A 13,568-nucleotide genomic window follows, 5' to 3' on the forward strand; every position below is an offset into this window, starting at 1 on the left:
CGCGTGGACTGATGATGCACTTAAGAGTGCTGTCAATCACCGCCGCGGAAGTGACGGGGGAGAGGTGTGGTGCGGCACATGGCGACTAAGCCGTGTCAGGGCAATACCTATAGTGGCGGCCATCCCACGAAACCTCGACGGTCACTGGACTCCACAGCATGGCCGTCAGGTTGAGCTGCAAACAGGCCTTTCTCAGAGCGCCAATTTCAGCCCCAAGAAGTCTTACTACAATTATATGGAATTCTCTACCCCAGAGAGCTGAAGATGCTGAGTCGTTGAGTATATTGAAGACAGAGGTCGATACATTTTAGGGAATTAAGGGAAATGGGGATAGTGCGGGAAGGTGGAGTTGAGGGAGAAGATCAGCCATGACCTTGATGAATGGCGGAGCAAGCTCCAGACTCCCCACCCACCCTTTCCTTCAACCACTGTCTGTCCCACCTGTGATAGAGACTGTAATTCCCGCATTGGACTGTACAGTCACCTCCATTATTTGAAAGGGCTGCTCCTCAAATTCTGGCTGCACTTCAATCCCACACTCCTGATCTTTGGGCACCCTGTGCGGAGGGGAACGGGTAGGTCTGAGGGCCTCCTCGAAGGACTGCTCCTGGGCACGGCCAAAGGGGCCATCAGCAGGTCCAGGCAGCCGGCGGTCGAGGGGGTTTCAGCCTGACTGCCTGCCTCTCTTCTGCGGTTACATCCGAGCCAGGGTGTCCCTGGAGATGGAGCACGCGCTGTCCACCGGTACGCTCGCGGCCTTCCGCGAGAGGTGGGCGCCGGAGGGACTGGAGTGCATCATCACCCCCGGCAACCAAATTTTAATTTGATTTAATTTGATCTGACAAAGGTTCCCTTTAATTTCCAATTGTTAAATTGTGGTTTTTGATGCCCTCAAAAAGGGAGGCACTTGATTTAAAGTTACTTTTCAAAATAGTTGTTCAGTCACCTGAGAACTCACTTTGAGAGTGGAAGCAAGTCTTCCTCGATTTCGAAGGACTGCCGATGATTGATTGGAGGGACTAGAGTGCTTCATCGACACACGGAACCAAATTTAATTTGTTAAGTTGCATTTCTTTTCATGTTTAATTTACAATTTATTGGTTGTGCCCCTTTAAGAAGGGGGTTACCACGTGATCCTTCCTCATCGTGGATGACCTCAGTCATTAACCGCATAAATTAACATAATGAGGCGCACACCTGTTGCCGAGCAACCAGTGCCCGCAACTCAACCACCAATCAGACCTGGGCACCCCCCCTCCTCCGCAGGGACCAGAATGTGGGCGAAGCCGCCGTTTAACCCTTCCTTGAAGAAAGTTTTCATGTTTTAAAAAAAAAGAGCTCGAGACACTTTCCGAACGGGGAGGGCGTTCGGATTTAAATATAACTGTCAGTGCGCACGTGCGAGTCCGCGCCTCGGGGCCGCGTAGTGCGCGAGCTGGGGCTCAGAGGCGCGCATTGCGGGAGCGAGGGCTCGGGGCCGCGCGGGGACTCGGGGCCGCGCAGGCGGGAGCGGAGCTGGGATGCGGCGCTACCTGCGGGCGGTGCTGCTGTGCTCGGTCTTCGCCGCCTTCTTCATCCTGTATGTGTTCAACGAGATCGCCGAGGCGGAGGAAGGAGATCGGGGGCCGCCCACTCGGGATGGCCGAGGTCGCGTTCGGGAGGCGGGCCCGCCTGGTGCGGCGCGGCCGGAGCCGCTGGACAGGTAGGGGGGAGAGAGAGGGTCTCTGAGCGGGGATCCGGGTCCCTCAGCACGGGCACCTCATCACATGGGGCCCCGGCCCCCCATCCCACGGTGCTGGGGGTAAATGTACCCCCCCCCCTTCCCCATGGTGCTGGGGGTAAATGTACCCCCCCCCCCCTTCCCCATGGTGCTGGGGGTAAATGTACCCCCCCCTTCCCCCTGGTGCTGGGGGTAAATGTACCCCCCCCTTCCCCCTGGTGCTGGGGGTAAATGTACCCCCCCCTTCCCCCTGGTGCTGGGGGTAAATGTACCCCCCCCCCTTCCCCATGGTGCTGGGGGTAAATGTAACCCCCCCTTCCCCATGGTGCTGGAGGTAAATGTAACCCCCCCTTCCCCATGGTGCTGGGGGTAAATGTACCCCCCCCCTTCCCCATGGTGCTGGGGGTAAATGTACCCCCCCCCTTCCCCATGGTGCTGGGGGTAAATGTACCCCCCCCTTCCCCATGGTGCTGGGGGTAAATGTACCCCCCCTTCCCCATGGTGCTGGGGGTAAATGTACCCCCCCTTCCCCATGGTGCTGGCGGTAAATGTACCCCCCCCCCTTCCCCATGGTGCTGGCGGTAAATGTACCCCCCCCCCCCCTTCCCCATGGTGCTGGCGGTAAATGTACCTCCCCTCTCCATGGTGCTGAGGGTAAATATACCCCCCTCCCCTCTCCATGGTGCTGGGGGTAAATGTACCCCTGCCCCCCATGGTTCTGGGAGTAAATATACTGCCCCCCCCCCCCAATCCCATGGTGCTGGGGTAAATGTGGTCACTATCCAATGGTTCTGGTTAGAAAGTGAGAGGACAGGATTTTACAGCCTGCTGACATGCATTGTCTAGGCTAAAAGGAACTGAACACTGAAAGGGATACTGGTGAGCTTCCAAGACACAAAGAACCTTGCCCAAAAATATTAATGCTTTCAGGAAACCAGGAGAGAATAAAGGTTTTGGATAGCTTTAAGGATGGAACTGTCTGTCTTTACCCTCCCCCCGAGCTTATAAGGCAGTGGTTTTCAAACCTCTTGTTATGGGAACCTGTGGCAATAATGGTACTTAATATTCTCACTTTGAAAGATTGTGTCAGTTATCCAAAGAGGCATATTGCCGAACATAGTTAGTATACAGCTAGCAGTTTAACAAATACAGTAAAAAAAAAAATATTGAATATAGAATTCTTGAGATACTGAGTTTGCAGCGTGCAATATGCCTGGCCCCACACGAACAAAAATCTGATCACCTTGTGGAGCTCCTAAAGTTCTCCAACAGCTCCCAGTTATAAAATCTATCTTCTAAGGTAGTTGTACTGGGAAAAGAAAAGGAAGAAATTGTTTTTAAAGGAGAAGCATAGATTAGATTCTTCTTCTGAGGCAGTCCCCTGGAGTTGAGGATGACTTGCTTCGTGACTAATGAGTTCTATGCGGGATCTACAGACTCTGCCACAGGTGGGGCAGGTGGTGGTTGAACAGACGGGTGGGTGGGTGGATTGCTTGCTTGGGTTGTTGTGCGCTCCTTTCGCTGGTTGTACTTGGCTTCCGCACGCTCCTGGCAAAGAAACTTGACGTGTTTGGTGCCTTCGCGAACATTTCTCCTCCACTTTGAGCGGTCTTGGGCCAGGAATTCCCAAGAGCTGGTGAGGATGTTACATTTTTTCAAGGAAGCTTTGAGGATGTCCTTGAAGCGTTTTCTCTGCCCTCCTGGGACTCGCTTGCTGTGACGGAGCTCGGAGTAGAGTGCTTGTTTCGGGAGTCTTGTATCAGGCATGCGGATATTGTGGCCCATCTATCGGAGCTGATTGAGCGTGAACAATGCCTTAATGCTGGGGATGTTGGCCTAAGAGAGAACACTGACAAGTTGCTTCATGGCAACACCCTCGTTCCAGGCATTGGCATCTGTTTGACCACGTCATCGTCCGAGCAAGGGATCGCAAGGATGTTCGCATCACCCGTGCCATGACAGGAGCTGACGACTGCTGGACTGACCACCACCTAACCACCACTCTGTTATTTCCATCAACCTAGCTTCGGAATGGCGACTGCAACAAAAATGCTGCAGCACTCAAAGACCCTGCAAAGAAAGCCCTATTCAGTCAACGCCTCAGAGCCAACCTGACAACTCCCAATGAATCAGTGCCTGGTCTATCCTGAAGTCCACCATAATTAGCACCTGTGAAGAGATTCTTGGTTACTCTACCAGAAAACATCAAGACTGGTTCGATGAGAACGACGAGGAGACCCAGGAGATAATAAATCGTAAACGCAAGGCGTTCTTAAATTGGAAACAACATCACGACTTGAGGGAAAGAAAACGGATCTACAGACAACTAAAGGCCGAGGTCCAACAAAAAACTCATGACCTCATCATCATCATAGGCAGTCCCTCGCAATCAAGGAAGACTTGCTTCCACTCTAAACGTGAGTTCTTAGGTGACTGAACAGTCCAACACTGGAACCGCAGTCTCTGTCACAGGTGGGACAGACAGTCGTTGAAGGAAAGGGTGGGTGGGACTGGTTTGCCACACGCTCCTTCTGCTGCCTGTGCTTGTTTTCTGCATGCTCTCGACGACGAGACTCGGTGCTCAGCGCCCTCCCAGACTGATCGAGGGCGCTAACGTTGGTGCGTCTGTCCTCCCAGGGGATTTACAGGATAACAGATCTAAAGACAACTGAAGGCCAAGGTCCAACAAAAAACTCGTGACCTAAAGAACAGATGGTAGGTGGAAAGAGCGCAGATATCCAACAACTAACCGACAATCATGGATTAGATTAACGTGATAGTGGCCAGGGACTGAGCTTTCTATAGGGTAAGTCAGATTTATAATTAATGTGTCCTTTTATTAGCTGTCAGTTTGGTTTAGTTGCAGCACTCTGGGCCCTGAGTCAGAAGGTCATAAATTCAAGTCCCACTCCAGAGATTTGAACACATAATTTAGGCTGATGCTTCATTGCAGTACAGAGGGAGTGCAATACTGTCAGAAATTCCACCTTTCCGCCAAGATGTTAAACCAAGGCTGTGTCTGCCTTTGTATGTGAAAGTAAAAGATCCCATGCCATGTTTCACAGAAGAACTGGTGTCCTGGCCAATATTCATCCCTCATTCTACACCACTAAAGCATTAATCTCATTGCTGGGACCTTGCTAGGAGCAAATTGGCTATTGTATTTCCTCGCACTTCCTGCATTGCAACAGTGACTACACTTCAAAATACTTAATTGGCTGTAAAGTGCTTTGGGATGTCTTGAGGTGGTGAAAAACGCTATATAAATGCAAGTTCTTTCACCGATTTATGGTTCTCATCAAAATAGATAGATTTAAAGAATTTAATATCTGATTAAAAAGCCCAGATTACCTGTATCATAATAAAACTGCAGTTTGATTTAATTATTCACTTTAAGTCAATGGCCCTGATATTAAATTGTGTATTAGATGTTATAACATCTCTGTTATAAAACACTGTATCCTATGATCCACTGAGCGATGCCATGGAAGATCTGCTAGTCAGTAGATATTTGTATCAAATTATGCACATCTGGTCGGAATGATGGATGTATGATACTAGTTACAAGGTAGAAATCTAATCGAGGTATTCAGATGACATCCAACTACAAGAGCAAAGCTTCAGTTGTTTGTTAATCATCTGAACCATGAGATTGAATGATTTCCTTGTATTCCTGTGCCACACACCCACATTTTAAATCAGTCAGCATTGCTGCTTTGAGATGGTGTTAGACTCTAGGCTATTGAAGCAAATAGACAGATAATCTTGGCTAACACAACTTGCAATTCTCCTCCATATTATGGTCAAATGTCTGAATTTTTATTTATATTGTAGAACGAAGGCAGATTTATAGACCAACAACAAAAGCCATAAGTGCAACTTTAAAGTAATTACACATGCATCATCTTGGGCAGGCACACTTTATGGAAAATCGCATGTTTATTCAAACTGGGCAGTGCTTTTATCCACAAGCAATTGGAAGACCTGCTTGCCCTAGAGGGAAGACCACTTGTTTTCATGAAAAACAAGGAGAAAGGTCTGTGATGTAAAACAACACAAAAGTTAACAAGAGTAAAAGCGATGAGGTAAATCTGGAGGCAGTGATTAAGTGATGCCCAGCCGAGTTCTTCAAATCCAAAAATCACATGAGGGAGGAATGACTTAGCAATATATGGAGTTTAACATTAGTGTAAAATAAGGAGAAATTGATGAGGAAGATATAGCTTTAAAAAATTTCATTTCATCATTCACTCTGGGGCATTGAGAGTAAGCAGAGGGAATAAAGCACAGCTACTTTGCTGTTGTTGTGGACTTGATGTGAATCACAGATTGATTCCTGTTTTTAGCCAAAGTAGATGGCACCCTTATTGAGATCATTGAAGTTTTGTTGGCAGTCTTGTATCCATTATATTTTTGCTGAGTGAAGAAGCTACAGAGAAAATGCTTTTGCAGGCATCAAAATTGAACTATTTAAGAATTTGATATTTTGATGGAGAACTTGAATTTCGAATTTATCATAAAACAGTTGAAACCTCTAAGTTTAAAGTTGCCTCTTTTTTCAAAATATACTTTATTCATATAAAAAAAAATGTGCACAATACATTTGAAAGCAGTTCGGTACATTTGGATGCGGTCAGCAATTCCATACATTACATTTGGATGCTGACCGCAGTTCCGTTCAATACATTACTTTACATTTCAAGGTACGATTCATACGATCCAGGATACATTGAGGTACATTCATCAAGTTACATTACATGTGTCACCATATGGTACACAGTGAGGGTACAGTTACATTTGTTTCCAACGTGCATTAAGCAACAGGACTTGCATTTCACATGGCACTACATAGGTGTTTGCAGATCATGGTGCTCTATGTATACAAAAGGTTTACCATTGCAGCCCGAGGGAAGTTTTATACTGATTCCATCCCCTGGGTTTACTGTGGCGGAAGGGATTTAAACTGTGGCTCTTCCCTTGTCCACTCTACTAGTTACATCTTCAAAAAATTCTAGAAGATTTGTCAAGCAGGCTTTCCCTTTCATAAATCCATGCTGACGTGAACCGATCCTGTCACTGCTTTCCAAATGCGCTGCTATTTCATCTTTAATAATTAATTCCAACATTTTCCCCACTACTGATGTCAGGCTAACCAGTCTATAATTACCCGTTTTCTCTCTTCCCTCCCTTTTTTAAAAAGTGGTGTTACATTAGCTACCCTCCAGTCCATAGGAACTGATCCAGAGTCGAAAGACTGTTGGAAAATGATCACCAATGCATCCACTATTTCTAGGGCCACTTCCTTAAGTACTCTGGGATGCAGACTATCAAGCCTCGGGGATTTATCGGCCTTCAATCCCATCAATTTTCCTAACAATTTCCCGCCTAATAAGGATTTTCTTCAGTTCCTCCTTCTCACTAGACTCTCGGTCCCCCTCCAAAATGTCCTTCAACCACTCCAAGACATCCATGACCCTTGCACCAGGGAGGCAACATACCATCCTGGAGTCTCGATTGCGGCCGCAGAAAAGTCTTATCTATTCCCCTTACAATCGAATCCCCTACCACTATAGCTCTCCCACTTTTTTTCCTGCCCTCCTGTGCAGCAGAGCCACCCATGGTGCCATGGACTTGGCTGTTGCTGCCCTCCCCTGATGAGTCATCCCCCCCCCCCCCCCAGTACCCAAAACAGTGTATCTGTTTTGCAGGGGGATGACCGCAGGGGATCCCTGCACTACCTACCTTCCACTGTTCCTCCTGTTGGTCTCCCATTTTCTATCTGTCTGTGTAACCTTTATCTGCAGTAAGACCAACTCACTAAACGTGCTATTCTCGGCATCCTCAGCATCGCGGATACTCCAGAGTGAATCCACTTGCAGCTCCAGTGCCGCATTGTGGTCTGTCAGGAGTTGCAGCAGGATGCACTTCCTGCACATGTAGTTGTCAGGGACACTGGAAGCGTCCCAGAGTTCCCACATAGCACAGGAGGAGCATGGCACATGTCTGAGCTCTCCTGCCATGACTTAACCGCTAGATTAACTAACTTAATTTGGCAACAACAATGATAAAGGTTACCTACTGATAAAGAAAAGAAAAACTACTCACCAATCACCAGCCAATCACTTACCCCCTTGGCTGTGACGTCACCCTTTGATTTCTTTCTACTTTTTTGCCTTCTCTCCCTGCTGCAGTTGCACCAGCTGGCCTTTTATAGGCCTCCTGACACTGTCGCTCCGCCTCCTCAATGTCCCGCTGGCTCCCGACGATTGTTGGGCCTCTTGACGCTGCTCTGTGGAATCCCGCTGGAAACAGCCTTTCAGTCACAAAAACATCTGTCGCCCATTACCTTTTGTTTCCAGCCACTGAGCCAATTTTGGATCCAGCGTGCCACTTTCTTTTAAGAACATAAGAAATAGGAGCAGGAGTAGGCCATTTGGCCCCTCGAGCCTGCTCTGCTATTCAATAAGATCATGGATTCAGCTCCACTTCCCTGCCTGTTCCCCATAACCCTTTACTCCCTTATCGCTCAAAAATCTGTCTATCTCCGCCTTAAATATATCCAGCTTCCACAGTTCTCTGGAGCAGAGAATTCCATAGATTTACAACCCTCTGAGAGAAGAAATTTCTCTCATCTCGGTTGATCCTCTCTGCATCCACCTTGTCAAGCCCCCTCATAATCTTATACATTTCGATAAGATCACCTCTCATTCTTCTGAATTCCAATGAGTAGAGGCTCAACCTTTCCTCATAAGTCAACCCTCAGCTTCGGAATCTGTCCCTCAGAATTTTTTCCAATAATTTGTCCACCGCCAAGGTTGGGCTGACTGGCCTGTAATTACTTGATCTAGTAGCCCTTTCTACTTTTTTAAACAACGGTACCGTCCAGCACCAAGCCTGTAGCCAGAGAGGATTGGAAAATGATGGTCAGGGCCTCTGCTATTTCCTCCCTTGCTTCTGTTAACAGGGGATACATTTCATCCGAGCCTGGTGATTGATCTACTTTCAAAGATGCTAACCCCCTTAATATTTCCCCTCTTTTTTTTTTATCTCATCTAATATTTCACACTCCTCCTCCTTAACTAATTGAGTTGTATAAATTGAGGGGCCTAGATAGAGTGGATTGGAAAGACCTATTTCCCTAAGCAGAGGTCAATAACAAGGCGGCATAGATTTAAAGCAAGGGTAGAAGGATTAGAGGGGGGTTGAGGAGAACTTTTTTCACCCGGATAGTGGTGGGGGTCTGGAACTCACTGCCTGAAAGGGTGGTAAAGGTAGAAACCCTCATATCATTTACAAAGTACTTGGATTTGCACTTGCAAGACTATGGACCAAGGACTGGAAAGTGAGATTAGGCTGGATAGCGCTTTTTCGGCCGGCATAAACAGGATGGGCCGAATAGCTTCCTTCTGTGCCGTTAACTTCTATGATCCATGCCGGTGTTTATGTTCCACACAAGCCTCCTCCCACCCCTCTTCATCTAACCCAATCAGCATAACCTATTCCTTTCTCCCTCATTTGTTTATCCAGCTTCTCCTTAAATACATCATATAGTGCCTTAAGTGCTCTACTTATTTTGGGCAGAAAGGATTGTGCTTACTCACTTTTTCCACATTAAATTTAAAAAGAAGGACCAATTTCTGCTTCCCAACAGGTTCTATTTATTTTTGTGGCACTATTTTCATGTTTCAGGCTGTTGTTTGAGAAGATTATTTACCAGCTGAGCTCCATTGTGTAATATAGAAACCTGTTTGCAGACTGGCCGAACCTGCTCCCACGCATTTAGCTTGGGTGATGAGACCCACTTGATCCAATGGCTGACTCGGAACCTGATTTTCATTGGTCTACGTGCCCTCTATTCTCTGCAGGTTAATTATATACTGTGCACTTGTATGTGGAGCAAGCCACATGCTCTGGGTTAATGTCCCTTTCAAAGTTATCCACTCCATGGCTCACTATTATAGAATCATAAAATACAGAAGGAGGCCATTCGGCCCATCATGCCTGTGCCGGCTCTTTGAAAGAGCTATCCAATTAGTCCTACTCCTCTGCTTTTTCCCCATAGCTTTGCAATCTTTTAATCCCCTTTGAAAGTAACTATTGAATCTGCTTCCACCACCCTTTCAGGCAGTGCATTACAGAACATAACCACTCGCTGCATAAAGACATTTCTCCTCATCTCCTCCCTGGTTTTCCTCCCTGGTTCTTTTTGCCAGTTACCTTAAATCTGTATCCTCTGGTTACTGACCCTTCTGCCAGCCGAAGCAGTTTCTCCCCTCATCAAAACCCCTCATAATTTTGAACACCTCTATTAAATCTCCCCATAACCTTCTCTGTGTTCTAAGGAGAACAATCCCAAATTCTCTAGCCTTGCTACATAACTAAAGTCCCTCATCCCTGATACCATGCTAGCAAATCTCCTCTGCACCCTCTCCAATGCCCTGGCATCCTTCCCAAAGGTTGAGGCCTTTTTTGTATTAGTACACGCAACCTACTGTGCCACTGGAAAGTTTCCAAAAAATGTCTGGCACTGCAACTGAAATTACTTTTTTTTAAGCAGTACCGCCTTATACCGGCCATCACACGAACACGCCCACTATAAGCCCCCATTTCATCATCCTGTCTTGGAGCGTGTTTACATTTCACCGATAAGATGACCTCATTTCACACCTTCGATTTGCAAGCTTTTGAAAGTGATCTATAGATTCCCAAATACTAATATGTAACTCAGTGTTTAAGCTGTGCAGTAGGCCTCTAATCTTCACATTTCCAACATCATTGGTACAAATGTGAAAGTGCTTTCCAAAAGCACATTTGTTGTTGATTTCTGTGGAATTAATCTGGCAACCTATTCCCCATTGTAGTGCTTAGCTTCAGGAACAGCAGATCATGAAACACAATGTTTGAAGCTACATCCAACTCAAGGCATGTGTAATGTATTTGCTTCATGGTTTCTTTGCTTAAGAATTAAGAACTAGTTGTTTTATTAACAAAGGTTTAAAAATTAAACTACATATTATCGGTTCATCCACAACTGCATACCTCGTGGATGACCTAGACTCAATTGACTGGTCTTTTATTGAATTTTGTGAACGTCACATGACTGGCTAAGCCATTCACAGTGCAACAGCTCTACAATTCTTTTAAATTATAATTTTAAGCCAAGTGCCCCCTTTGGTAAGGGCACTAGAACCTGCAAATTAACAAATAAACTTTAAGGGAACCTTAACAAATCAAATTAAAATTCTGTTCCCTGCTGTAATGATGCACTCCAGTCCCTCCGGTGCCCACCGCGTGCTCCATCTCCAGGGACACCCTGGCGCAAACATAGCCACAGAAGGAGGCAGGCAGTCGGGCTGAAAGACCCCCTCGACCGCCCGCTGCCTGAACCTGTTAATGGCCACCTTGGCCAGACCCGCGAGCAGTTCCACGAGGAGGCCTTCCGACCTGCCCACTCCCCTCCACACCGGGTGCCCAAAGATCAGTAGCGAGGGACTGAAGTGCAGCCAGAAATTGAGGAGCAGCCCCTTCAAATAAAGGAAGAGGGGCTGCTAACTCACACAATTGTATAAAAACATGGAACATGGACTCTTCCAGGCGCAACAGCTCTACAACTATTTTGCTGGAACTTTAAATCAAGTGCCCCCTTTTTGTAAGGGCATAGCTACAGTTCTACAACTATTTTTGGTAGAATATTAATTCAAGTGCCCCCTTTTGTAAGGGCACAACAAAACCACAAATTACCTAAATTAACTAACAAACATTAAAGGAACCGTGACAAATTAAATTAAAATTTTGTTCCCTGTTGAATTGATGCACTCCAGTCCCTCCGCTGCCCACATCTTGCGGAAGGCCACGAACGTACTGGTGGACACCACATGCTCCATCTCCAGGGACACCCTGGCGCGAACGTAACCGCAGAAGAGAGGCAGGGAGTCTGGCTGAACGACTCCCTCCACCGCCCGCTGCCTGGACCTGTTAATGGCCACCTTGACCAGGCCCAGGAGCAGTCCTATGAGGCGGCCTTCCGACTTACCCCCTCTCCCTTCCACACCGGGTGCTCAAAGGTCAGGCGCGTGGGACTGAAGTGCAGCCGCTTCAAATAATGGAAGAGGGGCTGCAATCTCATGCACTGTATAAAAACATGGAACACGGACGACTCCAGGCGCAACAGCTCTCGCAGGTGCATACATTATTATAGCACGTGACAGTTTTATTGGCATTGAGCATCCAATCTGCTCAGACGAGTTTTGAAGTAGATGAAACATCCCAGTGGCATAGGTGATCAATCTTTTCCAAAAAGCCAAATTCTTAGCCACGAAGGCAACTACAAATCCCTTTTTGATCACTAGAATACTTCAAATAATGAGTTATCTTTACATACTGAGCTAATTATTAAAAATAAGGGCGTGGAATGAGAAACAGTAGCACTGTCCCATTTGTCAGATGCAGTGTAGCAGGTCTTGACTACACCTGTTTCTGGCGGCAATTAATTTTCATAATTAAAAATCGTGACTGTCAGGAAGGAACTGGCTAAATAACTGACTTTATTTTGCAAAGCAGTGACAGCGCACAAGCATCCCTCTTCCTTTTATGCATTGATTTATCTATTCTAATAAATTTGATCATTTGTGACTTCAGTGCGGCACTAATAATAATGCTTTTATTTATGTGTGATAGTATGGATACTACTTTGTACATAACTTAATCAACAATCTTCCACATGTTGGGTTTAAAAAGAGCAAAGCAACAAGAAAACAATCATACATTTAGTAACATTTGTTAAATTTATTCTGATTCAGAAAAATGTTATGGTAAAAATAAATATTTTTGTCCAAAATATTAATCAGTAAGACTGCTTCCAGATAAAACTGTAGCATTGGTACTAGGAAGAAAAGTAGGGTTGCTCCACCATTGGTAGAGGGGAAACAAATCTGGCTGCAGTGGCAAATTATTTTTCCAATTCCGTGCTATATTTTATTCTGCTGAGGAGGAAGCCTGTTTGAGGATTGATTTCCTAAGTAAAGTTTGAGAGTACGGTTGTATTAATAAAGCAATGGACAAATTTATACGCTGCCTCAAATTCAGCTCTGGATCATCACAGCATTTATGCTGATGCTGTCCGTAAATTTAGAGAATTCAGAATAGACTTCGTTAAAGAGCTCCTCACTGCCACACTGAGGTTATTCAGTGAGTAACTGAGCCATACAAAGCGAGAATATTCCAGGTTCAATCCTTGGTTTGTGGTGAGTTTAAGCAGTCTCCACTGAGGGTTTGGTAGGGCTCGACATTCTGTCTTAGTGAGCCTGGTTTAAGGAGGAGGAAATTGGCCACGATACTTGCTCCTGATTGGCAGCCAGTGACCACTGCTGAGAAAATGTGTGAATGTCATGCGAAGACCGAATCTGCCTGGTTGTGATGCCCCTTTCGCTGAATAACCTGCTGACTGTCTCTAGCTCGCACAAGAATAATTGCGACTAGTGAGTGGAACCATTCCCCAGCAAGGAGTCAGTGGGAGAGAAAGGGAGGGAATTGACAAAAAACAGTTTTTAATTACAAATAATTTTCCCGGGATATATGAATGCAGCTCTCCTAATTCAGTTCCAGTTTGCAACTATAAACAAGTTATTGGAAGAGCAGTTTATCTGATTTAGAAAGGGGGACATAAGAAGTTGCCTGCATTGATGTCAGGTAAGGTTCCTAAAAGGTATGGACTGCCTGAGTTCTATATGAATAAGTTAACTAACAGTTGAATGTTGCGATCATAAGATGTCTAGCAGTCTTGGTACTTTGAGAAAAACAACTTCTCCTCTTGCAGAATTGCTGTGTTCTCATCTTTGGTTCTAACCAT

General features: G+C 46.0%; 1 protein-coding gene across 1 annotated transcript in view; it reads left to right on the forward strand.

The window, feature by feature from the left end:
• The first annotated feature begins 1,281 nt into the window (after nt 1-1,281).
• gxylt1b (glucoside xylosyltransferase 1b) overlaps nt 1,282-13,568 on the forward strand; it is a 98,814-nt gene continuing 86,527 nt past the window's right edge. Inside the window, exon 1 of the mRNA XM_070900640.1 lies at nt 1,282-1,702. Coding sequence (XP_070756741.1) covers nt 1,521-1,702 — 182 coding nt within the window. The 5' untranslated portion in view covers nt 1,282-1,520. The remainder of the gene's footprint in view (nt 1,703-13,568) is intronic.

Source organism: Pristiophorus japonicus, chromosome 15 (assembly GCF_044704955.1).
Source record: "Pristiophorus japonicus isolate sPriJap1 chromosome 15, sPriJap1.hap1, whole genome shotgun sequence".
NCBI lineage: Eukaryota > Metazoa > Chordata > Chondrichthyes > Pristiophoridae > Pristiophorus > Pristiophorus japonicus.